This window comes from Strix uralensis, chromosome 3 (assembly GCF_047716275.1).
Source record: "Strix uralensis isolate ZFMK-TIS-50842 chromosome 3, bStrUra1, whole genome shotgun sequence".
In the NCBI taxonomy this organism is placed as follows: Eukaryota; Metazoa; Chordata; class Aves; order Strigiformes; family Strigidae; genus Strix; species Strix uralensis.
In genome coordinates, this window is record NC_133974.1 from 8647031 (window position 1) to 8671323 (window position 24293).

General features: G+C 38.9%; 1 protein-coding gene across 3 annotated transcripts in view; it reads right to left on the reverse strand.

Moving 5' to 3' along the window:
- The window catches only part of KLHL29 (kelch like family member 29), a 403271-nt gene that overhangs the window by 66914 nt on the left and 312064 nt on the right, over nt 1-24293 (reverse strand). For all 3 annotated transcript variants that reach the window (XM_074861476.1, XM_074861475.1, XM_074861474.1), the window contains one exon: nt 8123-8261. In XM_074861476.1, coding sequence (XP_074717577.1) covers nt 8123-8261 — 139 coding nt within the window. The remainder of the gene's footprint in view (nt 1-8122; nt 8262-24293) is intronic.

A 24293-nucleotide genomic window follows, 5' to 3' on the forward strand; every position in this document is an offset into this window, starting at 1 on the left:
ACGTCTCCTATATACCCTTAATGCTATTCACTGATGGAACACAATCTAATTGCTCGGTCAAGACTGTTTCTAAAGGCGTGGGATCAGTGGCAGTCTGTAACGCTATAGTGTCGGAGATCACAGTCAGAGGCACAAATCTGCCTCCCTGCTGAGATTTAAGAAAGAAGATGACGAGTTTGAAGATGCTGGCTTAAACGACTAGCAAGTGAATGAAGAAGTGAATAGCAAGTGCCCTTGGAAGAACAGCATTTCATGACCTAGACTTTTGCTAGGGGCTGAGAATAAACTGAATCTCACAAGGTACTAGTGGAGAAGTAAAAAAACTGGGCCAACTTACTAACAGCGTGGGATCTAACTTGTTTGCAAGTATCTCTGGCAGCCTAATTCAGCAAATATGTGGCAAAATAGCCTGGGGTGAGAAATACTATTTGATAAAAGTAAATAAAAGATGCAAGCAGGTTTTGGTGGATTATATAGGAAGGAAGATTAAAAATAAAATGACAGAATAAAAAATTTATTCTCATCAAAGTTAAAGCTCACCCCCTTAACCAACTCCTATCTGATTTGTTTTAATGATATTTATTACACTATCAAAAACCAGCTTAGCAGAGAGCTGGCATTATGCAGCTAATAAATCTGTTTCTTAGGAATGTGGTGAAATTTATACAAGTAATTATCTAGGTAAGTCTATCCAAGGCTCTTTCTCATCATTGTAATGTCTAGAGGGAAAATAATAATAAAATAATGATAACCACAATTATTATTTATTACGACTACTATGATTATGGTAGTGCCCGAAGATCCCAATCAGCATTTCAGTAATTAGAATTAATTCTGTCAGCACTGTTTCTTTCTTGCTCAGCTACAGGGTGTTGCTAGTGCTCTTCTACAGTATACGTAAAGCTAACCTGTTCTCTGGACATCAATGAAAGGTAATACATCGCATCATCTATGGCCACAGTATATGCGGGAAAGGGCAGGTAGCTCTTCTCACCCCATCAATCCCTGCCCACACCACCCCCCAGAACTGCTCGGAGTACTTCAGTCACTGAAGCTTAGTGCTATGCAAGCAAAAAGAGGGGATCGTGATCTGATATGATCAAAACCTGGTCATATTAATTCAAATTCATTATTCCAATCCAGCAGTGGTTAATCCTTGATGATTTAAATGAAAGGAAGTGAACTGCTGATCCCTGGAGCTACCTGTGAGCACGCTGGAGTCGGAAATTTGATTACCCGTGTTTTAGGGCAAGCCTGGCTTTTGGAAATGGCCCAAAAATGACAGCTTTCAAGAACACAGCTTCAGTTTCTACGCCGTGGAAGTTTTTTCGTTGTCTTTGATCCATTTAGCTTGAACTGCACCTCGTTAGATAACTGTTCCCTTTCACCCCTAAATTTCAACACAGTTGAGCCTAGACAGGGCTGTGAGATGTAAATAAATATAGGTAGGTCACCAGCACCGGCATCTTATGAGTGCTTGTATGACAGCTGCATGGCTTGCAGATAGGTCTAGCCAGAGCAAGAGAGGTGATTAGTCTGTCATTCCTTGGATAAGATTTGCAGGATTTGTAGTTGTGTCTAGAAATTATGTGAGCGAGAAGCCCAAACTACAGTAAATAGAGATGCTGTCAATGAGAGAGTGGAGCACGAGGTTAAGTGATTCTGCTCGGTGCCTCTGCAAGCTGCAGCCATTACGAGACAGAAGCTTAATTTCTGTGCTGCACCTCAAGGCTTGAAAAGGAGCCTTTCTGTCCTCCTTGCCACGGTTTCTCTTTAGAGCAGGGCCCATCAATCTGTCCCTCCTTTCAGACCAGCATCCAGCCCAAGCCACTCACCCTTCTAATCCATGGCCACGCTCCCCAGGCTAGAAATAGCCAGGCTGCAATGCCTGCTATGGGTTTTGTGGCAGTGCCTTAGCGAGGCAGCCCAGCAACACCATTGAATACTTGTAAGCTGCAATTCATTTATGTGGAAGACCATACATTTTTGCTTGATGAAAACATGTTTTCCAAGGCCTGGCAGCTGCAAAATTTGAAACCCAGCAGGCAGCTCCGACACGCGGGCGGGAGTGCGGCTGCTCGGCCAGGCAGAGCAAGCGAAGCACGCTCACGGAAATGGGCCACCGAAAGCAGAAAGCTGTTTCCCGTGCCAAGACTTTGTGCCCAACACACAGCAATTATCAGTCCCTTGTTTAAGGCAAAAATGGCATCCATAGCCTAATTTACACCCGCACCCTGGCAGTAAAGGGTGAAGAATATTTTATAGTCCCATGAACCTCCCACTCTCATAGATTCCCTTAAGTGGTTTAACAGAAACCACTGGTGCTGTATGTCTAGGCACAATATACCTCTCCTGGCACCTGAAACAAACATCATATTTTTAACTTCCTATTTCTCTGTTTTCAAAGAAACGTTATAATTTGTTTCCACATTCATTCTGTTCTACAATGGAGCTGAAGCATGCAGATGTAGAAATGCTGCCTGCTTCTCTCCCGGAGTTAAAAGCATGGTTCTTAATAAGCAGGAAAACACGAAGGGGTCACTAAGAGTAGATTTTTCTTTCATCTGCTATTTCTCATTTTGGGCTTTTTACAACGTAAACACAAACCAGACAGTCTGTTTTCCAGACACCTTAATGCTTCTGCAGTTTTGTCAGACTGTTTCAGATGGATAGTGGCAGGTTTCTCTGTCTTGCATCCAAATGCTGCCTTTCCACACAATGGTGTAAAATGCAGAATGACATCTCTGTCTTCAGTATAGGTGTAAAGCAAAAGAAATTTGGTCGTCTCACCCTAAATGCTTCACTTCTCCTGCCCTCCTGCCCTGCCTTCAAGCCCTCAGAGAGTATATACAACCCTATTTTAGGAAAGAAAAAAAAAAATCTGAACACTTGCAAAAAGAGTCAAGGTATTGTGGAAAAGCAATTTGGCCATGAAGTCACTGGCTCTGCTCCTTAGGAAAAGAATGATGAACATAGCGTTGCCAGATTACACTGCATCAAAAATGCTTGCTTCTTCTTATCAAATCTCTTTGTGTATGTGACTTACTGCTCTGTGCTAGTGGAATCAGGCAACCAGGATGACTTCAAGATTAGAAAGCATCATTAAAATCAAATATTGAAAAGATAAAGCTTGTAGGACAGGATCTGTGTATCTTTAGTAACTGACCACAGAGAAATAAAACTAAAGTCTGCTTATAAAAGTCAGTATTTTGGCAAAGAAGAGACTTTTATGTTAAATGCTTCTGATTATTAATGTCATATATGGTAGAGATTCCAGCACTTTGGGCTGGGTTGAGAAGAAGAAAGCAGCAAATTAAAATGTTCCGGTGAAACTCTCTTTGTTACAGAAATACCAGACATTCCATTTATCCAGCAGCTATATTTGTCTATCCCAAATACAGCTGGAAAAAAATGATGCCTCTTCATGGGATTTTCCACTCCTTCCTTCCTTCCTTCCAGAACATACACACACCTTCCACCATTTCTTCTAGGGGAGATACAAAGACACAGAGCTCATTTCTCTCTTCCCCCAAATGAAGAATGGTTTAAATAAGAAAATCTGTGCTCTGCAGGAGGGGCATTTTGGAGATGGGTTTTTTGATGGATCCTGATCTGTTTTTTTCTTTCTGTGTACATATTTAAGCATATGTATGTGACATTAACACAAACATTAGTTTCTGGAAGGAATCATTCATGTACTTTTAGCCAACTACGATTCAGGCTGGGTGACTGGCCTTTCTCTCTGGGCAATGAAAAATGAGCACTTCCAGAAGACAATTCATGCTATTTATCACAAGGTGGGATTGAATCACCCTACGGATATTCCTGTCTTCCCTCACGGCTGCTGAGGAAGCCTAGATAACCAGCTTAGGCTGGACCTGAAGAAAGCAATGTAAGACCGATCATAATTTATAGTCTAAGCAAATCACCTTGTCTCTCTTTTTAATAGTAGAGAGGGATAGCCTCCTCCTTCACCTCCTATCTTAGACACCTATTTTATGGTGAGAGGACTTGCCTCCTGGAGAGGTCAGTCTCCCCCTCTGCAGACTATAGCAGTAGTCTAGAAGGTGAGGTTAGACTAAACCTTGGGCCTTAATGTTGGTTGACTAACAGCGAGAGCTAAGAACCTCTCATTGCTCCAGAGGGTTCTCCTACCTGCCTGCACATAGGTACCTGAATTAGGAGAAAAAGCTCCTTCTGGAAGCCTTGAAGGTGTTTCTCTTCATTGCCTGTACCATAAATTAGGCCCTTGCTTTGGGAAGGCTGATTACCTAAAATATAGGTGCAAATTAGAGGCCAAAGTCAGGCAGCTTGGAAGCAACTGTGGCTGGTGGTGCACTCAAAATACCTAAGATGGCATTTAGGGGACAGAACCCTATTCTAGCTGCTATTTATAATCCATTTTCTCCTGCAGTCCTATACTGTAGTAATCTTGTATGGGTCACAGTTTGAAGAAGCTGACAAACCATATGATTTCCGTAAGTGCAGATAAAGTATATCAACTCCTCTGTAGGCTCTATGCCTGAAGGAGCAAGCAGTAAGGCCAAGTACTCAACCCCATACCTGTCATAACGTAGGTTTAAATATTCACCCAAAAAAGAATGTACTTCGAAGATGATTTTATGAAGAGAACTTAAGGAAACCTAGCAATCTCCAATTATGTTTAATATTGTATAAAATTGGTCTTGAGGTTGTCAACTATAGCTCAACAGCCCCTGAGGTTATTGTGATATGTCCTACTGTGGGACCAGTGTTGGGCATGTACCCATCTTCACACATCCCCATCCTTCCCCTGCACCTCACTTTTCTCCCTTCATGGGCACAGTGAACTGAAACAAGCATCAGGAACATCACACCTGCTGTTCCTAATATACCTAATCCTTTTCAGATGATTTTGCATTGATTAAAATTCTTTTTTATGGTCAGCTGCTGGTGGGAGGGAGATGAATGTTGAGTCCTGGTTTAGGCTAGAGTGCTGGGGAACTCTTGATGGGGACTGGTTAACGCACTTTCAAGAGCACAGTGCTTGGTACAGTGCTGAGCTTAGGCTCAGGACTGGACTAACCCAGCCTGAAAAGGGTCATGCTCATATATCTAGAAGGTAAATCACATGGAACAAGAACTTTTCTAGATGAACCAGAATGCTCAGCACATTGCAGGATTAACCATTTTCTGAGAAAATAATTGGGTTTCAAAAGGTGGTTTTATTATCAAATTTGTTTCATAAATAATAAATAACTTCAGAATTGGTCAATCAAACACGGCTATCATCTTTTCACTACAGTGCAATAAAACCAACATTTTTTTCCCCTGCTATGAGTCATCAAATAGCCTTCCTTAAGATGGGCAATAAGTCTAGTTTTATTATGCTTTTTGTCTATGTTTTGGGTTTTTTTTGAAGAAGGGATAATTAATCTTGTTTGGTTTGAACATTTCCCTTTTATTCTTTTGAGACACTACTTGCTATTCTACCATCAGATACCAACTCCAACACACAGTGGAATCAATGGCAGAACATGAGGTTAACAATAACTAGCCTGTGGTAAAGAACAGCTGAAGTAAATACTCTGAAAGATATTACTTTTCTGCATGTTTATATGGATGCACATAGCACCTTCATGAATAGGTCATCTTCTCATTGATGTTTCTGGTGACCCATGAGTACCTTCTGTTGGAATGGCATTAGAGTTTAACCCTATCATGAACTCATTGAAAGGGCCTTTGTATTATATTTAATATGAAGAGATCTCTTTTATTCTTTAAGAAAAACTGCCATTTCTCGGTTTGATTTCTATAATAACATGAAGAGTGCAATATTAATCACATAAAGCTTTAAGTACTATGTCAAAGGAGCCGCTAACAAATATCAGGACAGGATTCTAGACATATTTATAAACATACTGACTCTGTGAACTATAATGGTTCTGTATTATTAAGGGCATGATCCTACAAAATACTGAGTGCCTCTTACAACTTGAGTCCTTGACTGTCATTGACTTCATGGGGTTTCTAAAAGGATAAGGCTTAACATTGCAAGTATCCTCTAAAAAGCAAGTCTTTAGAAATTCCACCCCACAGCCCTGAGTTTATTGTCTTGCAAAGACACATTCGCTCAGTTTACAGGTGAATATTTGTTTTTCTCACTTGACAGTTTTGCAAACTCAACTAGACATCAAGCTGGATTTTTCCTTATTCAAGCATCATCATCAGTAATAAAGGTGTTTTTGCCCTGGATACACCTGTGCAACTCCATTAGCCTTCATCAAGGTTACATGTGTGCAACTGAAGTTATATATGGAAGACAACTGGGATGAAGAGACGTGACTGTGGACATAAATCGACCTCTGGAATATTTATTGCTGATGATGATGTGAAAGAAGGCAAAGAGTGGTGAGGTTGGCAAATGGGCTAAACCTTGCACTATTTTTTTCTTATAATGCACGTGAGCCTTATGTGAGCAGCTGAAAGACAATAAATGCTGAAATCTAGGGTTTTGCTTTCATAGTCTCTTTTCAGAGCGTTTAAAAAGTTTGCGTTTGTTTTTTTAAATGAGTTCATATCAGGGCAGTGATCAATCTAAAGTATATCTCCATTTGATAACTAAATAATAAAGTAGCAAGATTCCTCAGTGTTCTAGAAATAGATGCTGCCTGGTGACTTCTGCACACAAGCAGATGTCTTCGCAGCAAAATCCAAATGACAGTCTTTGGCCAGTCAGTTATTGGATTTCTGTAAACTGATTCTAAGATTCTTCCTTCCCTGTAGACTCTACTCCTTATCACCCTAAAAAGCATATACTGTAGCCTTAACAATTAAATGATAATGAGCAGACAGAAGAGAAAGGACAGGAGAGATCTGGCATAGCTACAGCTAGCAATCATTAGATTTACAGAGGGGAAAAGACATGCTTCCTAGGCCAACATATTTTTTATGAATAATTGATAAGGCAGTCAGCACAGTTATATCATAGAAATGTAATATATATCCATAATTATAAAACCAGCTTTGTGCAAAAGGACATAATACACTGAAAGGAGATACCAGCCATTATGCCATCCTGAAATAAAATACAGTCACTATTGTGTTAGTTGGCAAAATTTAAATACAGGATTTGAAGCAAGCAAAATGTTCTTTAATCCCATTTTTTAGCACAGTCCAGGCTCAGTCTGCTCAGGAAAATACTGCAAGGCAAAATCAGCAGCTGCATTAATTTGCTGATGATTGAGAGAAAAATGAAAGTTATCCTCATGGTTTTTTTTTCTCCCTACTTGCTACTCTAACTTACTAATAATACGAGAGTACCAATTTATTCCTATGCAAGTATATGAAGCATACAAATTGAAAAATCAATGTAATGGAAAAAAAAGATTATCATGCACTGTTTAGAATCAATCAGCTAGAAACAGAGGGGGGAAAATGCGAAGGCGGAGACATAATGTTTAGAAAATGTACATATTGTACCTACCCTAAGCTAGAGTGTTTGTAGGAAAAAACTACCCTTCATCTAACATGCAGACTGAGCTATATTTTGACCAGAAAATCGTCTTATTTCCAATCTTTTCTAGAGAAATTCATCAGTTGTCTTTTCTTTTAAAAGTCCCCAAATAATAAAAATATCAATCCCTTTGCCCATAAAAGCCACACAAAAGCATGTAACAAAGATTTCAGGGTGAAGGGATTACAATCCTCAAAATGCTTTATTAGCACGATGTCTCAGCATCGTTCACCAGAATGCTGATGGCTTATTGTAGCCCAAAGGACAGACTTTTGTCATATGTGACACAGTCCCTTTAAAACATTGACAGCAACAGTTTTTAGTTGTGGTCTGAATCACCATTAGCAGCTGAGTTTAAATCTTAGATCTCTCAGTGGTGGAACACCTTCTTCGGCCAAAACCAGCCTCTACTCATCAGAAATAATTACACTGTACGAGTCAGATGTGTAACAAATGGGTCTGAGTCTCACTTTGGAAATACATTCAGAGGAGGTGGAAAGAATGGCTACTGGCTCTGTGACAGGAGATTCAATCTTCATAAACCTGCAAGAGAGGGGAGGAAAAAAAAGCGACACAAATGCGCCCTACAAAAGAACAGAGCAGATCACAGCTGGAAGGAAGGCAAACCTTTTAATCAGGTCCTTGAAATACAAGCTGCAGGAAGCTAGAACATTTTGGTGGACTTCAAACTCTTTGCCTTCAACAATAATTTTCAGGTCTGTAAACTCTTTCGCTCTGCGTTGCTGGTTCAACTCCTTCAACATTTCTGCAGAACAGAGAAGACAGACAGTGCCAGGGATCCCATTAAGAGTTTTTTATTTTTACTTTTTACTTTTCATTTTTTTTTGTAAAGAAGTAGAGAAACAGGAAACAACTGATATTTTTGTTGGTAAGATTGGCTCAACACAGACAGAAGTTACGAACATAACATATTAAAAAAAGAAAAAGAAAAAAGCAGGAACCAGTAGGTCTAAACAACTGAAATATATATACAGAAAAAAAGAAAAAACAATCCTAAATTTGGAAGGGTTAAAAATGAAAACAAAATATTTCAGCATCAGCAAATCAGAAACACAGAGAATGCATTATCACAGAAAAGTTAAAATAATTTGTTATAATAAAAATCAAGAGCTAATGAATTTCTATCCAAATGCAAATAAGTTTTGAATATACTAGAATAATATTAGTAAAAATATGGTATTATGATGCAATATGAACTGGATATGGGTCAAAATAATAAAACCACAAGACCTGCAAAAATAACTTATCCTTAACATAGTAAAAATGTGTTAAGCCTCTCAGTTAACATAATAAAATAGTACATCTAAATAATATATAAATTACAGTGCATAAAAAAATTAGCCAAATTATCAATGTATCTTGCTATATGCCTTAGCTATATAGACTACAATTGTATATGTTTCAGAATTAGCTTAAAAGCATCCTTATGATAAAAAATAATCTCACGCAGAGAATAAATTACTGCCTTTTATAGCAATTCCCATTTTTTGCACTCCAAGGATTTTTACCATCACAGCATTTTTATTTTTTAGCCTTCAATGGCTTCATTTACAGCAACAATCAACTTTCACACATCATGAAAGAATCATAATGATTAAAATAACCTATGAAAGTGTTTCCATCCTGCAATAAAGCACCTACCTTGCATGATGCCTCCTTTTATGAAGCCTATTGGTACTAACAGAATGAAATAATAGCATGCCATGTCTTCATGTGTGGATGTGAACTACTAAACAACCTACATGTTTTATATGCTGGCTGGACTTTTAAGGGTAAGACTTCCCTCCAACTCTGCAGACCAAAGTGGCTATCAAGATGAATGATATACTTTTCACCTGGACAATAGTCTGGTGGTTCAGAAGCCAGTGATCAAGATGATAAAAGAGTTGATTTTAAATACTAAAGGATTTTGGTTTTATTTTATGTTTGCAATAGGTCAAGGTTCTCATTTTTTGTGTAACACCCTGAACACATTCCTCTTCAGACAGCTTTGTAAATCAACAACAGTTCTTTACATGGTGTCCCTCTGTACACAAAGTAATAGGGACCTGAAGAGCATGTAACTATAACCACATTTAATGCCACTGTTGGGCTCAGGCACTGGGCTGCCAAAGCATTGCCGAAGGGCCTTATGGTGAAATGAAGACCCAAATAATGTTTGTGTTCTCCTGCTTCCCCAGTGAAACTAAACAGGAATCATTTCAGTGCAGCACTAGTGGTTAAACAACATGAAAGCATGCAAATATACAACTGTTGCATGAAAAGAAACCCAACATCCGTGGTGCACATTTTTCAGGCCTAAGTAAATAAATGTCACCTTGCACATTTATGTCTATTTAATGGAAACACAGTAGTGTCTGAAAGGCTAATTATTCTGTGCTGAAATGGGTCAGTGCTCTCCGGAGAGCAAGCAGATCATTAGAGAGGGCACAGAAATAACAGCAGGCTTGTGTCAGATCTATAATAGGGGAAAATAAACCACTCTGTCCTGTGGGTGCTATAGGAGGGACTATTTTTAACAAATTCATCTGAGCTAAACTACAATGATACATTTTAAGCAGAATTTAAAAGGGGAACTGAATGTTCACTCTAGTGCAGGAAAGTTTCGGGCTTTTGCTGGAAGTGTGGTGCCTAAAGTCTGACTTGACCATGAACACTTCAGGCCTCAGTTAAAGACCAAGGATGTTTTGGACACAAGGGGTGTTCTACCTGATTTAGGGTCAAAGTGACTAAGGTCTCTGGTTTCACAGGAACAGCACCAGGTGCTTTCTTAGCTGCATATTTTTGGAGGCGATTTTTCTGTCCCTTTTCACATATGAACGACTTTATTTTTCTGTCTTGGTCCATTTTCCCAATTTCACTTAAAGCAACTACATTTTCCTCCTGACCAAATTTCTGTCTTAAAGACAGTTACTCTTCCCTCTAAACTTTCTGATACTCCCTTATCCCCTACTTAATTTCACTTTTGTTTTCTGTCATCCCCTTTTCAAATTTGCCCAACTACTGTCCTCCATCTCCATTTGCACTTTTCACAAGTTCGTATTCAAGATCCTGTTCTCCAGTATCTGTGGCAGCCCTTTACCATCTTCCTTGCAGAAGCCTTTCAAGACAAGGGTTCCAGCCAAGACTAAGTCATACAATACAAGTTTAAGATTACACTTACACAAGGGGGTCAATCTCCATCTCACCTCATTCCACTCCCTCCTTTTAAAGGTCATGATCAATTATTAAGTGTTCAAAGAGCACAACTGTATGAATAGCAACCACACAGATGAATCCTGCACTCCAGGAGAGAAGAGAGGAAACAGAGTTTAGTTGCACTCTGAAGGGGCTGGGTGTTTTCAGAGGCGAGCTCAGGATAAGCAGGACAGTAGAGACCATCCTTGAACTCATGATTATGGCCAAGATTGCTGAATAACAAGACACAAAGTTCAGCCACTGCACCTATAGATGTTGTGCTCTCCATGCTACCTCCAGTATTGTGAGAGCTGGTTTGAGCATCTAAGTCCCCAAATGTCTCTCCCAGGTAATGGATTGATTACTTGGACTTTACTAAGCACCCTTTAATTACATCCAGTCCTGCAGTTCCTGGGCAGTTTCTATCTATTCTTTTTACACACTTCAGTGTGCTTTATACTGCATGCATTCATTAATGGACGCAAACCAGAAAACATCAGTCTGGACCAGTGATGCAATTTGGCTCATAAAAAACCAGAAATCAGAACAAGCCCTAATCAGAAGCTGAAGCTCCTCTTTTTCCTATAGACATTTGGAGGCCATAATTCCCTCTTTGTCCCCCCTGACTTGTTGCAGTGCTCTCCACAGAGAGATGACTATGAACAGTCCTGTATTTTTTGTAGCTCAGTTTCTGAACTAGAAAGAGAAGAGGCAGGTGGAGAGGAGAAGGAAGTCAGGAGACTGCATTGATTCATCGATCTTCCTTGCTGAGGCTCCTTTGTATTACTAAATAACTAGCAGGCATTAGTATTGGACACAAGGCTATATCAGAACGGGCCCTCATTCTTGGAGTATTTGTAATGCTCACACTGTGCTTAGCCAGGCATTAATGATTTATGAGGACTCAGGATGAGTTGCAAAACAAATTTTTTCACCAGGTAATAATGCCTGCCAATGAGTTGTAAAAGGAGAGACAACACAGTGCAGTTCTGGCAGTGAAAAATTATCTCAGCTGTCTCCTGCTAGTCCCTCTTCTGGGCTCCTCCTAATTTTCAGCGTTTCCTCCAACAAATGGAATTTCCTGAAACCTTCAGAAAGGGATGTGCTGGGCATTTCCTAGTGGTTATTTATTCCTCTGGTTTCTTTGTTCTTACAAAGGTTTTTTTTTTTTTCTCGTTTGATTTTTTTTTTTTTTTTAAGAGATCCAGGTGAATGTGAAGTGCAAGGACAGTTAAGGTGCAAGGTTTCAGCAGGGTGGGCACTGATATTCCCTCTCCTCAGTGAATCACAGCAAATGCTCTCACATCCGTAGTGCAAGGGTTTTTCTTTCCTGCCCCAGGTGCACACATGTGTTGGGACTGGAGAAATCAGGTCAGTCCTTTCTGTCTTCATCATTACTGATGCTAAATCATGCTCAGTCAAAGACTGGTTAAATGTTTTCTTCATAAAGAAGTACACACTAGACACGCCCATGGCCTTCCATAATTACATGAGCCACGCAGCAGTAGAACCTGAAGGGGACTTGACCTGAAACCTGCAACTGAACGTCTCTGTGGAGCTTGTGAAAGGAAGCACTTTCTATCTTACCATTATCAGCCTTCATGTCATTGCTTGGGGGCATTTAAACATAATTATATTGAGAATCCCAGAGACAATATGGGCCAGAAGGTGTAAGCGACTTTCCTCAGGTCAGGAACAGAGCCAGGAAGAACTTGGAAGCTTTGATTCCTGGTCCCCAGCTCCACCCATCACACTACATTTTCTTCATCTTAATTAATGGACAAATTACAAATTAAACTGAAGAGCCCACAAGCCTTGGATCAAATGTAGGACCAAGAACCACTCTGTAATTGTGTAGATCAAGTAAAGGGAACAGAAATTACACAGTGAATCTTTTTTAAAATTAATTATGATCAGATATAAAAATGAACAAGGAACTTATTCCCCAAGTTTATTTATTCCGTATTTCAAGCACAATGGAGACTGGATACCCAGTCAAAGATCCTCCCTAATGCACACTCCTGTGGCACGATGGAAGCTCTCAGGTTTATTTCCACTTTTAATGAAGAACTCTTTACTTAAATTCTAGTAGATAAGGCTTTAAAAGGGGGCAGCAAGAGCTAAAATATAATGAGCTGTGAAATATAGAACACTTTTTACAAACAGTATTTTTAAAAATTTGCTTGGAAAAACTAACCTATTATAAAACTGCAAAGGGTAAGTGATGAAACATCAGTAATTATTCTTGTGAAGAACATGCAAGAGATCAGTGCTTGCCCAGACAGCCCCATGCTTTCATGACTGGGACAGAAAATGTGGGAAAGCCAAGAAAAGTTAACAGAAGGAAAATCCAATTACTTTCTTGCCTTAATAAGTAAGGAGATTAATTACCAAGGTTATGCTCTAGTTATGTAAAACAAGCATTTTAACCATTAAGTGCCAGCACTGCACACAATTGCTCATTTTGATAGACGGAGGTAGAGCTTGTGTAGCTACAATAAATTAAATTATGAAGCAAAAGACCTAGCAGTCAAACAGGAGTTATGAGTGATGGGAAAGTTTGTACCATGGTGAACCTGTCCTATCGAACCACACAAGGATTCATGACTTTTTGCCAATTTTGACAAGTCTCTCTCCTCACTGCTACATCCACAGACACAGGGAACTCCAAAGCTTGGAGAGTGACACAAAAAACTGCTCCATCTACTCTCCCGCTGTTGACACGTGGCTTGAAGCAGCTGCACATAGAGATAACAACTAAATGCCTAGTTGCCTTGCTAGGCCAGTCTGAAGTTATGCAGACACACCTGGCATTGCAGTGGCTGAGGCTGTTCTCCACTCCCCTGGGGCATGTTGACACTGCAGACAAACTACCACTGAACATCAACCCTTAGGGTCTCCCATGATTATCAGGCAGGGGGTTAGTTATTTCCCAGCTGACAAATACACCATCAGTTATGGCAGCTTCCATGTGGTGTAAAGACAAGTACACACCTCTGGAGATCAGCTTCTTACTTGGGACTGAGGACAAGAAATAGGTCTCTTATTCTCTTTTGGCCTGAAATGAAATGGCATTAGAGAAAAATGGGAATGAGCAAAGCCTTGTGGAATCATTAATAGATGAGGATGTCTCAGCTATTATCTTGTGATCTTCAGTATCCTTCCTGGACTCTAAAAATTAAATGCCTGGTTATCTGGACTGCCTCTGTAGACAAACAGAGACAGAAACATGTCTCATGTACAACCTAGCCCCTTCTGTGCACTCAGTCAGGTAGGATGCACTACCACGGGTGTCTACCCAGGGAGATAGATCCAAGGGAGATTAGATAATTATCTGACACCACTCAATGTTTTTTGCACAGAACATGAAAATTAATCTCTTGCAGATAAATACTTTCACTTTTCCCTTCCGGATCTCAAATCCAGTTGAACTTCTTCATCAAGAGCAGAAGGAGAAGGGGGAGTAACAAAGCTGGGACTTGCCTATATAAGGATCCTTTATTGGTGAGATGGGGGAGGCAGACAAATGGAGAAACACTCTTGCTTTGTGCCCTAAAGTGACAAGGCTGCTAATGGCTTGGGTGGAGGTGCAAAATACTGCCCTATGATACTGGTGTGTCCAGTCCTCCTCTCCCAGTCTGTATTGACTACGGAGTTTCCACAGGATGCCATCCTGTTCCACGGGCATCTGAAAATGCTCAACAGCTCGTGGCCATCTCCTGAATGCCTTGTGTTCATAAGCTCTTAAGACAGATAAAATGAACTGAGAAAAGCTCAATACTGACTATAGGAGCCCTGCAGCCCACAAGCACAGGCTCAGCAAGGCCGTGCCCTACAGAGTCTCTGTTACCCAGCTACACTCCCTAGTGAAGATGGAGCATATGCTGATGGAGAGGTATGGCTGCTGGCACAGCTACACCTACCTCTGAACAAAAAGCAAAGAGAGTCATCTTCTGCTGGGTTTTGTCAGCACAGCAATGTGAAATGCAAGGTGTGAAGTTGTCATACCGTGAGCTGATACAGCTATGGCAGTAGAACTTTGTAGTGCAGACCAACCTGTCTAGATCTTAGTCTTGTTGACAGTGTTATACACCTGTGCTGCTAAAGAAAACAGTAACAGATGCTGGAGAGTGGGAAAATATTTTTAAATCTCATACTGAACAACACATATGTGGCTGTATATGGTAATTCTACTCAAAGGATCGTTGGCCATGAGATATCCTATTGTGCTAAATAATTTTTTATTGTTCATATAGACAAATTCTTCTCACCTTATAATGATGAGAAAGGGTCAACAAAGTCAGCTGTGGTGATTACTCACTCGAGGAAGACAACTACGACTCTATGTGTAAATGGAGCCTTTCTAAATATATTAAAAACTCAGGGAAGTCACTGCATCATGTTTTGAAACCAATTTTCAGGCTATTATCATCACTAGAACTGACATTAGGAGGTACCTCAAGGATGCCTTCACACATTACAGAGTTGATATTTCCCTATATTAGGCTGTAGAGCTATTTCAACATATTTTCTGACTATATTCAGAGATAAACTACACCCCTAATTTCTAGAAAATCTACTTTAAATGCAACTTTGGAGAGATTCTGATATCACAGTTATGCATAAAAATAATAAAAAGGTAAGTTTGGGGGCTAGAATGCCTTTGCTGCTTTGATTTATAAGGTAAAGTCTTCTATGGTATCCATGCCTGCTAATTTATAATCATACAGGGTTACAAATGCACAGTGAGTGTATGTGACAGGGTTTGAAAATGAACTGCATTTACATTACATATGTGGATGCACAGAAAGAATGAGAAAAAATATGGAGACAATCTGATCTCTTTAGTTTTCCAGCACAGGCTGTGATCCATGCAAGGACAAGCAGCAAGGCCAAAGGATCCAACATAAAAATACCCCCTGAGATGTTGAGATAAAGATGCAACTTCCCATATCTGGATCTGCTGGGGTTTTTTTTTCAGGATTCACCCCTGATTAAATACAAAGTTGGCTGCAGCCTGTTCTATATTGGCCAAGGCAAACAAACCCCAGGGGATCCCAGCAAATTGCCAGCCTGGCCCCCTGTTCCATATATAACATGCCACTATTTCAGTTAGCACTGTAACTTGATTTCCAGGCAGACAATAATTTTCTCTGGAGACAAAATGAGAGAGAGAGAGACAGAAAGAGAAGGAAAAAAAAAAAAACAACCCAACAACCGTGAGCGCTGGAAACGTAGAATAGCCCAGATTCAGAGAAATTTAGTTCTGATTGTTTTATTTACCAGCAGGCAGCCCTGAATATCAATACACACTTAAGGGAAGGCTAAAATATTTATTACTACATGAATCTGGGATGGATTCAGTATTATCCTAATTGCTTGTAGCAGAAAACTAGCGGATAGCTTTTAGACCTTTTTGATCTCTTTATGTAGTGCAAGGCATTAGCTAAACGTTTCCTAGTTTTGAAGGCTTTGAACAAGAAGCACCCATCTGTGAAACTGATAGTGTAATCAACAGGCTCCCTGACATGTCAGCAATAGTCAAACGCTGACCAGTTTTGGTGGTGTAAGAACAAAAGCCGAGAATTGTGGATTAACAGCAATCAGTCCCACACGTGTGCATACGTACAGCTGTCAAACACAGTGCTTGTTTTCCAAAATAAGAAAATAAGACGGGTTTCTGAAAATAAATCAGTGATGCATCCAGGACAAATTGCACGTATTAGAGTAAAAAAAAAAAAACAACAAAAAACAACTGTAAGGTGTAATACCTGACAATCAAAGACTTCAAAGTGCTTAAGATACATTAATTAGCAAGGAGGAGGGGTTCCTCTGCCCATTGTAAACAAAGGCAGTGCTGCCCAGTTTCAACAGGGGCAGAACTTAGTTTTTTCTTAAAATGTATGAAAGTGTAATCAACACAATTCTTTGAAATAAACATCTTTACTGACCACTGGTAATGCACCTGTTTTCTAGCATTTATATACTGCAGTATATGATGCCTAATGAAAGCAAGTAAAACCAACTCAAATCTTTGGCATTGAAATCTCACCCTTTCAGAAGATATTATACATCATCTATAAATAATAAAGTACTAAATCTAAGTATTTAGGCCTACATACTCAGGGGATGGTTAAGTACTGGGCATATGTTACACACTGGGTTAAATGTATGTGACGGCATCTCTTGGTCCAGCAGACGCCTCACGACAGAGAACTGTTCTTTTGGTAGACACCATCAGAACAGACAAGTGTAACCAAATACTGCAAAATAAAAAAAAAATGAAAACACTGCCAGTCAAGTCTGGGCCCTCCCTTGGGGGTAGTCTGCAACCCAACGACTCTGCTTCAATAACTGGTTCCCTGCTCTATAGCTTCAGCATGTGCTGGAGGTTGCACTCATGTCCACTCACAATTACAGAAGTAATTATAATAGTTAAATACAAGACTGCTAACTTACATAAGAATCATAAATGACTACATGTTTGGAAAAAATAATAAATAAGCTATTTTTTGTGCCCCATGAGTTTTAGGAACATGGTATCGTATGTTAAAAAAAACCATAATTTGTGTCAGATTTCCTTTCAACATGTCTCTACTTATCACATTTTCAAATCTCTAGATTCTACCTGTCTTAAAGATGTGAAAGGCTTTATAATTGATTTTTTTTTTCTTCTTTTATAAGAGCTGTAAATTTTTCGAAGTCTAACTGTGTTGTAGCTGTTTAGGAAATGTTTTTTAAAATGTCCTCCTCACTTCTGCCTAACTCATGTTTCCCCTTAATAGGGTAAACCTTGATTTTTAAATCTTTTTGTTTAAATAAACTTTTTGGAAGGTATTGTTGTTAATATTAAGTATTTTTGTATAAATCCTAGCAAAGTCACTTCCTAGCATCCATGTTGCCTGAATAGTGAGTTTGTACAGTATAGCAAGAGAATACGAGCTGTGACTGGCTGATAATATAAGAAAACATGTAACTGCAAATGTTTATATTCATAGAGGAACAAGTTATCAGGAAGTATTTAAGTAGCTGCCTTAGCAAACTCAGAATAAAAAAAAAAAAAACACGCTTTTAAGAAGTCTCTTGAGATTAAAGGACAAAGATTTATTTAATGAGTATTAAAATTTATGGGCTCTCTAAGAATTAAGCAAGCTTATAAAGACTATTTTGAGAGCTGAATGGCTTTCACATAATGAAGATGGTTGATAAGACCTGGCTAAAACATTTCAAATACAAATGAAAACAAAGGGACACCTCAGAAAACACAGTGATTAAGTCAAAATTTCAACTGTGAAGGCAATATACAAATTTCACAATCATTTAATAATCTGAAAATGCTACTAAGACCAACCCGCAAAGGTGCTGAACCTATGAAAGGATGACAACAGGCAATTTTGAATCTAGACAAGCATGAAAGAAGCATGTTTTTCTCCTCCTGTGTAGTTATGGAAACAGAGAGATATAAAACCCCTCCTAACCGAACAAGGGCTTTTTTCCTCTCTCTGCTCCCATCCACAACTTTACAGCTGTCACCACAAGTCATCCCGCTCGCTCCTGCAAGCCAGCAGGCAGCAAGCAGGCATCTAAGGCGAGGAGAGAACAAAAGAGGCTGCAATACAGCTTCAGTTCAAATGACAGCCTCACCAGGGCTCCAGTTTGTACTGGGAAGACAAAGTTGTAAAGTTTTAGGAAAGAATTGAAGTAAATTTCTTTTCTAGAGGTCTTAGCGGGAAATCAAAGATCTATTTTAATTTAAGATACTAGCAGCTTCTCTTGCTAATGACCGAAATATCTAGACCAATAGCTGCCCAACAGTAGTTTGCAGGATAACAGGGGTCCATAAAGCCACTTGTACTGTTCCGAAAAGCCATATACAGAGTAAAATATTAACTGTTTCTAGTTTTGAATCTAAGCATTAAAGATAGTGAAATGTAAGAAACATTGAGGGCTGACAGGTATCTTTGAGAGATGTTGAAACCGTGCAGATCTGGAGAGGGGACATTCTGCAGCTTTAGGTAAACTGAAAACAACGGGATCTAATTTAGATAGAAGATTCTTAATGGGAATTGATTTGTCTGTCTCGCAATGAAAATCAGAAATGTGCTGATGTAGATGATGTAGAAACTTTCTTTGGTACACTGGACTTAGTGGAAGTCACATTAGTATTCCCATTGATTAATTTCTTGGGTTGAAACTAGAATATAATCTAGGGTGCCAAATTTAAAATGGAAATAGTTGTCCATCCATAAGCTATTTTACTGATCTGTGACACACTAAAACAGGGCTCACTACTAATTTGGTGAAGAGGACTGCCTTTGAAGTCCTCTCACAGGGCAGATGCATTCTTGCTGCCTTAAAGTCAGTGATGAGAGCTCCAAAAAGCAATGTACAGAACTGGAAATGAAATAATTACCGTTTATTGTCTGTGGTCTTTTTAATTTTTATTTTGCATTCTTCAGGAATAAAACAGTTGGTGGTTATTTACTTTGTCTTCAATGATATTTTGCCCTATGACACAGAATAGAACCTGGTGTCTCTAACTAGTGTGAGCTGTGTGTCTGAACTGGTTTCAGGAGAGATAATTATTATAATTTCGTTTATTATTTCTCATTTCTCTAGACCATTAATTTTCATATATCATATACATATTTATGAAAATTATGGTACTTTTAATTATATGGTATTAGCAGTTTATATGTACAAATGAACAACCCTGGGAACAAACTCATTAAAAATCTATGGCTAAACTTCAAAGGCTTCGAGATTTCACCTCTTGCGTACTTGCCCTCTCCCCCCTCCAGCAGCAGAAGGCTAACACGTATTTAAAAAGAACAAATATCTACCTGTGCAAAAGCTGCCCTTTATGTTTCACAGGAAATGTCAATATTTCAAAAGCTGGTTTTGTCTTCCGAAGTTATCTGTGACCCCTTCTGTGGACTGAAAATCTCATATACATGGTTTTAAAAATGAAAATTGTTCTTAATTTTATTTTTTTCATTTGTATGTACATTTTTACATTGCTTAATAAAATGTCATTAATAGTGACAATATGGCACAACTGTCACGTCTCACTGCGCTGACGTCTTTAGGGTAGTTTGGAAGCATTTTTCTAGGTCATTATTTTTAATTAATACAATGAATTAGTATATTTTTATTCAAAATGTCAGACTGTTTTAATCATAACACAAATATGAAACACTGACCTAGAAAATAGGATGTTTCTCTGGTACTAAATAGCAACAACATAATTAAAAGCATGACATTCTAAAATGAAAATAGAGTATTTGACCATTTTACATCTTAATGAACTATCATATCTACTTGCTATTTAAATTTTATTAAACTGGATAACAAATATAAAATACATTTTGAAACAGCATCAGCTCTTGAAACAAATTCTGGAAATATGTACCTTGTTAATGATGGTTAAACGACTTTTCTAATTAGTGTGATTTGGAAAAACCTCTGATTGAAATGGTGTCTTACAGCAAAAAATAGTTTCAAGGACAATTTATTTCAGTGAAGACTGCCAATACTACATCAGGCAGTAGCTACTTATCTATAATCAGAGCTTGATTTAACTCAGTTACGACTGTGCAGTAACTAGTAAACTGATACAAAGCCCTTTTAAGTGTCACTGTTTACCAGTTCTAACCAACACACCAGTTTACCTGAGAACAGAATTTGTTTCCCACTACTGTACTGTAAAATAAATAGTTATACAGACACGTTCACAATACCATCAAAGGAGCATTGTTTCTTGATTTCCCGACACTTTTTAATGTCAATTTTCTAGTCAGCTTAACTTATGTCTTGGGTTTTGTTTCGTTTTCCTTTTTTCCTTTAACTGTTACATCTTTATTCTTCAACTCCCTCTTGTACACTTGCGATATTCTCCTAGCAGTATTTTTTAAAGGTAGTAATATATCATTGAAGAAAGTGATCAAGATAATTCGTTGCATTCCTAAGGACATTAAATTGCCAGACTGAAGTGTAATTTGGGTAGGCTGCAACATTTTTTGAAAAATACATAATGCTGTAAGTCCAAAATAAAACTGAAGATGAAGCAGCAGCTCTGGGGTCCTTATCTGCAAGAACTCTAAGAAATGAAAAAAATCAACCTAGAAGTTTTAGATTAAATTTTTCAAAATGCCCAAGTAACTTTTGAGCCTGGGACATAACAACTCTTGAAAATTTAACCTATCTATAATTTGCCACAAAGAAAAACAGTGATTTCTCCTGAAATAATAGGGTCAAACTGCTTTTGACTAATCTAAGTAATGTCAAAGGTTAAAAAGATAAAGCTGGCAGGAAAGTACCTACTCTATAAAACAGCCATTCATTGGAGCTTTACATCTCTGCTTGCTCTGCAGGGAATAGTCTGCAATGACAGCTTCACATAAAAGCAAGACATCCCCTTTTGTAGGGAACTATACAATTTTTGTTTTAATCACACAAATTTTACATCATTTTAACACCAGTCTTTAATACTGGTTTAAGTAAAAGAAGTCAGAGTTCAGAACTGGAAGTGCGAACTCTGGCTATTCTTATGTTTTTTTCCTCTGTAGTTGATGGACCCAAAAAGCAGCCCAAACCAGTTCTTTCATGGGCTTTAGTATTCAAGCTATAAATGAGAAAAATGAATATAACTCTTTAAAAACAACTGTGGAGTACTGAATAGAGCTTCCAGAAGGGAAAAAGACATACAATAAATGACTCGGTTTGACTCTACTTGAAAAACAATCTTTTTCAAGTCCTTTTTGGAAGCAAAAAGAGAATATGGTTGCTGTACACTCCAATATTTGGTGGTGCACTGAAACAATGTCTGCCCTCTGCCAAAAATTAGAAAGTCACAAAGTCTTCCAGTATGTTGAACTTTACAAAAAAAGTCCTTTTTTTTTTTTAAAAAAAAAAGTGTAACAAGCCAGCTGCTGTAGATTTGTATGGAATCTACTGACAAATAAGGCCGCTGGTAATATTTTTGGGTTATTTTCTTTTTTTCTTGAAAGAAGAGGTCCAAGTAGACTTATAGGCAAAATTCAGAGGAGAAAAGCTAGAAGTAAACCTAGTAAAAAGACATCTTGGATCAGCATAACCATAAAGTAAGACTATAAAGCAAGAAAATAAAAAAAATAATAATAAAAAGGACCTGGAGTTTCGAGGGACTGTGCCAAGCCATAGAAAATGGAAGGCATGTTCTTAAGTGCCAAAGGCAGAGGTCAAGATCATAATGAAAATCTGGTACTATTAACTGGGCAAAGCAGGGCTGTTTCAGGACCGTGCCAGTGGCAGAAATCAGCCTGAAAATGATCAAAGAGGTTGTTTTATGTCATGAAAAACACATACTACCTCACATACACACAGTAAAAGTGATCCAGGAACATTAATAGCTGTTACGCTGGAGTTAAATCCTCATAGACCAGGCTAACTCTAAAATAATGCAAGTATAAAAGATTTTTAAAAGTTACACAACTTCATAAGTGACAGGTACGAAGAGAGAAACCCTCTGCTACATTGGACCTTCCTCAAAGAGACTTTTTTCCTCCCATGAAAACAGAATTATAACTATGCAGCTGTGGCAGATGTTAGTATATGAATATTTATATATCCAGAGGATATTTTGGTCTACCTCACCAGGCATGTTAATATTTGAATAGATTAATCAAAGCACTGAGTTCACGAAGCAGAGTGGCCCCTCACCTCCTCATAGATGGATGTGGTTCATATTCTGAATGATGTGATGCTCCTGATGCACTCAGCCCCAAAGCTTATGCCTGCATCACCTTGTCAGGTACCTCTAGACCACAAAAGGGAGTGCTGGGTAGCAGCGCCGTGTTTCAAAAGGACCCAAGGCATGACAGAAAAAGAGCACAACATGGCGCAGTGATGTGTGGGCACCGCTAGCTCAGGACCAAACACAGGCTGGTCTGATGGTGCTGTGCTTAAGCTTATAGCTAGGAAGGACTTCCAGCTGTCCTAATGGCTCACAGGTGTAACTAGCCTGCACTCGGACCGGTGACAACAAAGCCCTCCCATCACAGTACAGCACAGTTTGCCCCATCAGCTTAAGTCTCCTTTAACTCAGACTGCTCTAAATCACCCTTCTGGAATCTAAGACAAAGCACCACACATGTCCCAAAGCATTGGCCATGATGGGTTGGTGGAAACTTCAGCAATAAACCTTAAATGCATTTTTTTCACAGAGCTATAGAAAATTTAAAGGTTGCATGAATAGTGGTAACTCAACAAAACTTTTTAAACCAGAACTGAACTAAGTTGTTTTTTTTTTTAGAAACATGTTAAGTAGACGCTCACACACATGAAAGGCGCTGACATTACTGTGGGAGGAATCTAAATGTCATTAAAGCAAGACTACACTTCAAGTTGCTTTTCATGCCTTAAAAACCAGCAAAGGAGAACAATGTACTGTACATGCCTATTCATTTCTACTAGACTGGAAAGTAACAACTCTTGCACTTTTATCAATTTTAACTTGAAGTATTTATATGGTATACTCATTTTCAAGTTTCTAACTTCACATATACGATATACATGCACTGGCAATATATATTGTTAACTCAGTCTTATTTCCCAGTATTAACGGAGTCCTATGCGGATCAATGTTTTTAATAAGAAGAATCTCAGCTGTCCTTGAGTGAAGGAAAAATAACAGAGCTATCTTTATTAAAATAATTTTTTGTTTGTTTGTTTTTTTTTTAAAAACCAAAAGTGAAGTGGGGCATTCTTGGAAAATCTACAAAATATTTAGGGAAAACATCTGAACGGGTTGTTTTTTCTCAAGGCTGGGAAATGCTAGAAAGATCTTTGAAGTGTCAGCTTTGACAGTTGTTTCAGTCCACCTCTGCTAGCATTGCAGCAGACGGCTGAGGATGTGATTGCTTTCCTTGTGCTCGACAGTCCCTCAGGTAGAGGACAGGGGAGCACTCCTCAAAATACTGCTTATTAAAGTTTAATTGTGATAAACACACTTGCATACCTTTACACGGGGTACATATTTTGGGCTGAAATTAATCAAATCTACAGTTAGCTGTGTAAAAGGCATTTAGCCTTAACTTTGTTACCCAGGCTCCTTCCGCAGACAGACACAGGCACCTCCAGAGGGGGAGTCTTCTCGCTTCCTTGGACATCTGTTTCAGCACAGCTGGGTTTCCCCCAGGATTGTCCATCTCTCTCTATTAAGTACAAAGGAAGGCTAGCTGATTAGATTTGATTAGCTGTCTGCATTTTTCAACTCCTTTGATCCAGCTGGGTTGACTCTCATCCACTGAAAGGCAGAGATTGCTGAGGGCCGCCCACATCGCTCCCAGCGGATGGGGAGCACCCAGGACAGGAGCCACCGGCATGAAGGACAGCATGCATATGCTGGCAGCTGATTAGGACAAAAAGAGGTCTCCTGGTCTGGGGAAAATCAGCACGTGACTTTTTTCACTATTTGGAAAGTCACCAGGAGGAATTGAAGAAGCTTCTGAAGCCATAAAAGCTCTGAAAGCTCTGAAAGCAAAAACATATGTACTGAATGCAAAGAGGGAAAGGGGAATTCAAATAGAAAGAGAAGCAAGTTTAGGGTTTACTTTTGACA